Source organism: Diceros bicornis, chromosome 4 (assembly GCF_020826845.1).
Source record: "Diceros bicornis minor isolate mBicDic1 chromosome 4, mDicBic1.mat.cur, whole genome shotgun sequence".
NCBI lineage: Eukaryota > Metazoa > Chordata > Mammalia > Perissodactyla > Rhinocerotidae > Diceros > Diceros bicornis.
In genome coordinates, this window is record NC_080743.1 from 63409414 (window position 1) to 63418066 (window position 8653).

At 34.3% G+C, this 8653-nt stretch overlaps 1 protein-coding gene across 1 annotated transcript; it reads right to left on the minus strand.

Annotated features, from left to right (window-relative positions):
* Positions 1-3798: 3798 nt before the first annotated feature.
* Positions 3799-4791, minus strand: LOC131403348 (olfactory receptor 6K3-like). The gene has a single exon (XM_058537619.1). The coding sequence runs from the start codon at positions 4744-4746 to the stop codon at positions 3799-3801; it is 948 nt and encodes a 315-aa protein (XP_058393602.1). The 5' UTR covers positions 4747-4791.
* Between the last annotated feature and the right edge of the window lie 3862 nt (positions 4792-8653).

Genomic DNA, 8653 nt, shown 5'->3' on the forward strand with positions numbered 1-8653 from the left:
AGGGCTTAATAGAAAAATTAGCAACAAAGAATAATCAAGTGGTTAGAAACAACAACCAAAAAGAGCTACAGCTGACTATTAAATGTATGCAAGATTATTCTACGCCAGTAATTTTCAAATACATATATATTTGTATTTTTTTGTTTTGCCTAATTAGATTGGTAAAGATTAAAAGTAGTGATATATACACTATGTGGGGTAATGTGTTGGAATATAAATTCTCAATTAATATTACTGGATGTGTAAATTTTTACAATATTTGGAATGGTAATTTGGCATTATCTATTCAGTTTTTAAATCTTGGATACTGTTGGATACTGAAGCTATATTTCTAGAAATTGATCTTACAACAGTATTGCAGCATGCAAGCATATATAGGTTTACACTGCGACCTTGTTTATAATTAGAAGTAACTGCAATAAAACTAAATTTGCACCAATAGAGATTAAATAAATAACATAAGGTACAACCATAATACAGAATATTATGCTGCAGTTATTTTATATGGAAATAATAGATGTCTATGCTGTGACTTGGAAAGACATAAACAAACGTATTGTTAACTCAAAATTTCAGAACACAGATTGCACATGATCTTTTATTGTAAAAAATAAATACGTTTACATCTAAATTTATATTGAAATTTATTTTTTACTTATTTTCCTTTATTTTCTTTCCCACTACTTTTTTTTCCATATACTATTTTATTTGACAGATATTTTCTGTTTATATGTATTCTCCTAAAACATGCATCTGTTTTTTGTATACACGTACTTTTAGTTTATGTAAATTCTATTGAATTGATTTCCTTGTATTGCTGATTTTTTTCACTCAGCATTATTTTTTAGCAGTTATTTGTTTTTTGTGTTCATTAGGTTCATAGTATCTAACACCTGCATGATCCTCTGTAATATTCACTCATCATAATTTAAGTACCTACTTTCCTCATAATAGGCCACAGATTGCTTCCAACTACCCAACACCCAAACAACATCTTCATGCATGACAATTTATAAATACACGTGAAAATGTCTTTCAGAAATATTCCTAGGATTACTAAGACAGAGGATACACTTGAATTTAATTTAATTTCTACCAGATTTTTCACTAGAATGGCTACACCAGTTTAGATTCCCATCTTGGGCATGAGTGTTTCTTTGTCTCTATATCCCCTCTAATGCTGAGCCTTAATAAAGAGTTTAAGCATCTCTTTATGTAATTGTTAGCTGCTTATCTCCTTTTAAATTGCTTATCTATGTCATTTGCAAATTTTCTTCTGTTTTCTTGATTTTCTTGTTTCTTTGAAGGAGTCCTTTTCGTTAAGTATAATGACTTTTCTGACCCAAAATAAATGAAATAAATATTCAATAAGAAGTGGTATTATGGTTTCAAAGATGTACTCACTAATTTACCTAACACAGCAATTTCTACTTAGAGAATATCACATAGAATTCCTGTGAATTTTGTGCTATGTTTGGACTAACCCAAAATATTTTGCTTATGTACATATGTCAAGCAACAAGGTCAAAAAAGGAGATTCTTCTACAATTCTTCAATCTGTTGTGGATATTTCTTATTTTCACATGGTTTGAAGAGTTTTTGTATTCAGCATTTATTTTACCTTAAAATATTTTTAATACCATAACTTTATTTTCAAGCACAGATCAAGTTCAAGATGACTATAAGCCACAAAAATGACGAAGACAGTGGTGTAGAAAGGAGAATGTAACTTCCAAAGAATGACTTGCTTGCGTTTCTTCCACTCCCACTACCCAATTTCAGAGCTTCAGTACCTGCTCTATTTCTAAATGATCTCAGAACCTTTAATGTGTAAAAGTTCCTTAAAACTCAAAACAGGCAGTATGGTTAAATAACACACAATTGATAGGTAATCTTTCTGAAAATGATAGAATTATTTAAAAAAAAATAATTAACAATACAGTTATAAAACACAACCCAAAAGAATATCTTAAAATTCAATAATAAGCACTACTTATCAAATTTTTGCAATCTCAGGATGGTACAATGTTAGACAAAGTCCACACACAGTAGAGTACGGTAATTTATCAAGTGTTTCACACACGGATATTAAAGCAATAATCATTTAGCCTCATATTCATGAGTCTGTTAGCTGCAACAGAATGAGTTAGGCTGGATTTCAGACTCGGTTTTTGATTCCAGGCACCAGGCTTCAAGCAGGTTGGGTTCAGGTCCGCTCCACAAGTCTCTCATTCTCTGAACCAGTGACTCTCAGGGACATAGCCTCATATGGGTCCAATGCTGAAAGGGAAGCAGCTACCTGGGACAAACCCATCTACAAAGGTGCATGTTCAATTTCAATAACGTCCATCAATATCCCAATAGTGGAATAAAGAAAAGGGCCCATCTAAGTTGTGGGGCAGGAAAGTATATACCATCCACTTGAATCCATTGATTGCAAGGTTGTGGATTTATAATTCTGTTACAGGGATGTGAAAAACCAGGGCTAACAACTCAATTTACCCCAGTTCCTTATACTAGTGTTGCAATTTCAACTTGCCAGTAATAGAACTGATATGCTCCACAGAATAATTAGACTTTTTATTTAATCTATATATCAGTTGTCACGCTATTGAAGTTGTATTGAAAGTGTTACATTAATGCATTATTTGTGCAACCATTTGCAAAAGCAATTATTTATACCAAGAGCTATGAACATATTTGCACATTTTCCTTTGTCTACTCCTTGAAATTTATCTTGAAACACAATTTTTTAAAAATGGAAAGAACTTTATGCAAGCAAATGATAATTGCCATAGTTATAAGAATGGTGATAGTCAGAAAACAATATAAGGGTTCAAAATAAAGAAATAATTGGAATATACAATCCTTGAAATATTTTATCATAATTAAACTGATGGTTATAAATACCATGTGGAAACATGAATTCTGAGTTTTAAAATATTGATTATCATATCACAAGTGTTATATTAAAACTACTATAAAAATTATGTATTTTAGCACTGATATGAAAGGAAAATGATAATTTTTTAGAGATGGATTAAATCATTAATAGATTTAATGGACTATAGATGTAAATATATGTGTTTATTATGTCTTCACACTCTCTTACATTGATTCCACATGAGATAGTAAGTTCCCACAGGTAGGGATCTGATCTACTCAAGCGCTCTTTATAGTAGTTAACTCAGTACCAAATGCAGTCCATGAAGCCCCTGTTCATGACAGTGTCACATGCAGATCACACCAGTACATGTATCTTAAATTATTAGCAAAGCTGAATGGAAAGAAAAGAAAGATAGTGGGATAAAGTGTATAGTCTGGGTACCAGGAATTCTTGCTTCCTCTTCACGTCCAGTAACTCACTGAAAGGCCTTAGACAAATCACCTAAGTATGGTGGAGAGTTAGCATATCCTCTCATTGCACTGCATGGGCTATGTAAGGAGACTAAGAGTATGGTAAAGACACATTAGATATCAAAAAAAGACATTGAGTAGTAAAAGTAATACCTATTAGTATTATTAATATTTATACAATTAACCATTTGAAGTAAAAGAGTAAATTAAAAACAAACAAAATCAGAGATACAGAAAAAAAAATATTCCACTGACCCCAGAAAGTAAGGAGTGGAATTATTTTTGTCATCTCTTAAATCCTCAGAGCACTTTCTTTAGTATTTATTCACCAGCTCATGGGAAAGGAAGTTGGACTAATTGTATAATTCTTTTAAATTCTAGCCTCTTTGGGGTCAATATTTTGTGAATAAGTTCCATTTGTATAGAGAACTACAGCCTAAATTAACTACCAGATTCTTTAAACACCTTTTGAGGGCAAAGGAGCTTCTTAACGGCGTGTTTCATATCCTTATTTCTCAGGCTATATATAATGGGATTGAAAAAGGGAGCAAATACAGAGAATGTCAGAGCAATGGTGGTGTCCCAGAATGGTGTATAAGTAGCAGAGAATCTAAGATACATGAGGGCCACACTGCCGAAAAACAGCAGGAAGATGGCGATATGAGCAGTACAGGTGGAAAAGGCCTTTTTACGGCCCTCAACTGAAGGGATATCCAGGATAACAATGATAATTCTGATATAAGAAAAAGAAATAATCAGACCTGTTACTAGAATGGCGACAGCATGAATCACATCTTGCACCAGGATCACAGAGGCATCCGTACAGGCTAAATTTAATAAAGGGGTGAAATCACAGAAGATCTGAGGGATTTGGTTGGGGCCACAGAAAGGTAGGGTTGAAATCCATACAATCTCAGGTAGAAGGATGAGGAAACCAAAGATACAAGAACCTGCAGAGAGCTGAGCACATAGTCGCGGGGTTACTACGGTTGGGTAGTGGAGGGGGTTGCAGATGGCAACATACCTGTCAATAGCCATGACAGTCAGCAATACTCCTTCAGTGTTTCCAAGTGAATGGAAGAAGTACATCTGCAAGAGGCAGCCAGTGAAAGAGATGGTCTTTTGCTTGCTAATCAGATTTGAGAGCATCTTAGGAATGGTGGCTGTGGTGTACCACATCTCAAGAAATGAGAAGATACTGATGAAATTATACATGGGATTGTGAAGTTGGGCGTCCAGCCTTACAGCAAAGAAGATCATTAGGTTCCCGATCACAATAAAGGTGTAGATGAAAAGTAAAGGAAAAAAGTACAAGAGGCCACCATCCTGGAGCTGGGGAAATCCAGTGAAGATAAATTCAGTCACTGCTGATAGATTTCTACGCTCCATAGCCCCAGAAGAGCTACCTGTGAATGAGGGAGAGGGTATACCCAATGACAGAGAAGGAAATCAATGCAATGTAAACATAAATGTTATTTTGGTTACCTGGTATTTTTGTGTTTTAACATTTCTCAGATTCAAAATAACAACTTGCCTATATCTCTAATCTTCTTTTTATTTGGGAGAGAGTATAGCATAACAATTAATACCAAGGGTTCAATTCAAACATACTGAGCCTGAATTCTCATTCTGCCACTTATTAGTTGGGCAATAATGGACAAGTTACAGAATCTCTCTGAGCCTCAGCATCTTCTTTTGTAGTTGAAAAATATTAGTGCAATCAGAGTTGTGAGTATTAAATAAGTTAATGTATCAAAGTGCCTAGTATTGATGCTCAATATCTTTTAGTTGTCATTTCCTTCCTTGAATAGCTTTCTGAAAGAATAATATTAGCAATATCTCCTTTAGATCTTGTTCGTTCCTCAACCACTTTCTGTGTGACTTCTTTCTCTACTACTATACGGAAACTATTCTGTCCTATGTATCAAAGACATAATAATTGCAAAACAATGGAAAAGTTGCAGTGTTCATATTATGACTACACTTTTGCATCAGAAACTACTGATTTCTACTCCTTGAAGATTCGTCTCCCTTGGCGCTCATGAAACCGTTCTCTCCAGATTTGCCTTCTTCCTGTATGGAAGCTTCCTCTCAGGTGTTTCGTTATATCATTGTTTTGTTATTTTATGTGTCAAGGACTCATCTCCTTTACCCACATATTCTATAAATGGCAGTGTACTCTGTGTTCCTGCTGTGGTCCCTAAAATCATGTCCTTCCACGTTGTTGATGAACACGTAGTCTCCAGAGTTTTCAGTTCTTTCAAATTTCTGTCTCCAGAACGGTTATGTTTCCTAAACTTTAGACCCACATGTCCAATATTGCCCACGTGCCACTCTCTCATGCTGCACTATGGCAGTTTTCAGAGTTCACTGTGATTTCTCCTAGATCATTGCTTTTGTGAAAGTTAATCCTCTTCTTGGAAGGCCTTCTTGGTCACTCCTCTTCACTTGAATAACTCCTAGGCTTTCTTCAAGTTTCAGCTCAGCCACTGCCTCCTATCAGAATCCTTATGACTGCTGCTGTGGTCTCATCCTCTTCTCTATATTCATATACACACAGACACACATACACACGTACACACACAAATCTGGGATTATTCTCATCTGTGTGTCTTCCAAAGGGCCTCTACCATAAATCTTAGTATGTTTTATCGTAACTCTTTTTATTTGTTTAACTTTACTAGATTGTAAGCTTCTATTGGGGCAGCTTTCACAACCCCTAGCTTGTATTAAGCCCTTGAAAGAAACTTCTTTTTTAATGAGTAGGTTTGGATCAGACTTATAAAAATAATTAAAGCCAGAAAAATCCAGACTTAAGACAAACAGGAAGGAAACGTATAAGCATTCATGTCTTAGACCATCATAAGTTCTGAATAACTGAATGTTATTTCTGATTGTAAATATACAGAGCCTGGAACTCCGAAGATGGAACTATCTCATAAGACTTAGTCCAATGCCAAAATTCAAGCCTCTCCAAATCTTCACGAATTGAATCTTTAGCGTATATCTCATCCATCCTAAGCATAGGAAATGAATACTTTCTCCTCAGATCTCAGTGACCCTAAACTCACCTCTGCCAAATACAGTAATGTTCTTCTCTTTCCTTGGGTCTCTGCATTCCTAAATGTTCTTTCAACAATATTTTATTATTGTTATAGCATCTTAAGGAAAACACTAAAAGGGAAATGAGCTCCACTGAGGCTTTTTCCCTTGGTAACGAGTAGAAAGCTATGTTTTCTCTCATGGGGTCAATTATCAGAGAACCTTTGCACTTTCTTCTCATTACATCTCCAAGTCAACAGGGAATCAGTGCTCCAAGGAAGACTTACAGATTCTGATGATGGTTGTTACCCCTTTTCTTGTCAATATTATGATTTAACCAGCTAGTCTCCATCTTGATGTGGAATTGGGTGGGTGCCAGACAAAGAATAGCTTTGATAGGACCCCATTCTTACAAAAATACAAGAGATAGGACAGGACTGAAGGTGATAACTGTCATGTTAAGTATTACAAATAAGTTAACAAATAGAAAATAGAACAATTTCCATCAAAATATGTCATTTTGGGGCCTAGCCCCGTGGCATAGCAGTTAAGTGCGCACGCTCTGCTGCTGGCGGCCTGGGTTCGGATCCCAGGCACGCACCAATGCACCGCTTGGCAGGCCATGCTGTGGCGGGCTCTCGTATAAAATGGAGGAGGATAGGCACAGGTGTTAGCCCAGGGCCAGTCTTCCTCAGCAAAAAGAGGAAGATTGGCATGGATGTTAGCTCAGGGCTGATCTTCCTCACAAATAAAAAAAATTAAAAAAAAAGTGAAAAAAAAAAAAAACAATGCCATTTGGAAAAGTGTGCCAGTACTGAAGAAGAAGATGGAAGAGTGCTGAATTTTTTCTTCCACCAACATACACAGTGTTCTCCTTCAAATTATTCCTATAGATTCTGCTGAACTTTCACCACAATATATATTGAAGATTGGTATGTGCTTCTTGTATAGCACTTCCTTCCACTCATTCTTTCTTAACTTTATAATTTTCTTCTCACTTCTTGGCCATGAAGAAACAGCTCCAGAAACTTTATGACCATATAAATTTGTGTCAAAAATGGAATTCTTCTGTGTATGGGAAAACTTATTATCATAAAACAGTATTTGTTCCAATGTAATATAAATATTTTGCCATTGAAAAGCAAACTCAATGAAGTTTGTTTGTTTGTGGTAGGATGAGTAACTATGAAAAATAATTTTAAAGTTTACGTGACAGAGTAAATATCTGAATATAGCCATAAAAATGTGGAAAATGAAGACTACTGAGAGAAATTTTTAACTGCTAGATATTGAAACTTACCATAAAACTACAATCATCCATTCAATATACTGTAAGGACATGCATTGGTCAATAAATTAGAGGATCAGATAGCTAGTCCAGAAACAAATAGGGGAAAAAAATGAAAGATATCTCATATGAAAAAGATGGTATTTTGTCACTGGGGAAGATGATTTAATTTGAGATCTGGCATAAGCATATCCATCAAAAATGAAATAATGTTAAATCCTTACTTCAGACCATATCCAAAAATTCCTTCCAAAAGATTAAAGAACAAAGAGAAGGAACAAAAAATTTAAGGATATACATATGGGATATTATATATATATAATGGGGAAGAATATCTAAATCAATACAAAGATATAAAACTATAAAGAAAAAGATGGAGATAGCTGGCTAACTAAAATTTAGAAGATAGCATCCCTCTCCAATGGAAATATAATTGTGCTCTTTTGAAAAAAATATTTAATTATACATAATTCATGTACAAAAAGTGTACAAATTATAAATATATATCTCAGGGACTTTTTACTCTGTGGACATACCTGTTTAAGAGCTAAACAAATCAGGTATCTTATTTTATCACTTATATACAGTTTGTTAACTATCTTTCAAACCTTCACTATGAGGGAGGATTTCTTTGTTGCTCAGTTTAATTCTACCAATTTTTATCTTACAAATCTTAAGCCTATATCGTTTGAAACATACAAAGTTAAAATTTGTTATGTCTCCTTTGTGAATTGACATTTTGTTTGTCTCCAATAACGTTTGCTTTAAGTATACTTTATTCTGATATTAGTATAGTTATATCACATTATTTAATATTTGCATGACATAACTTTTTTCATCTTTTACTTTCAACATTTTTGTATCTATATATTCAAAGTATGTATCTTATGAGTAGCACATAGATATTTTTTAATCAAGCCTAACAATCTATCTTTTAATTAGACTAGTTAGTTCAGTTACTTTAAA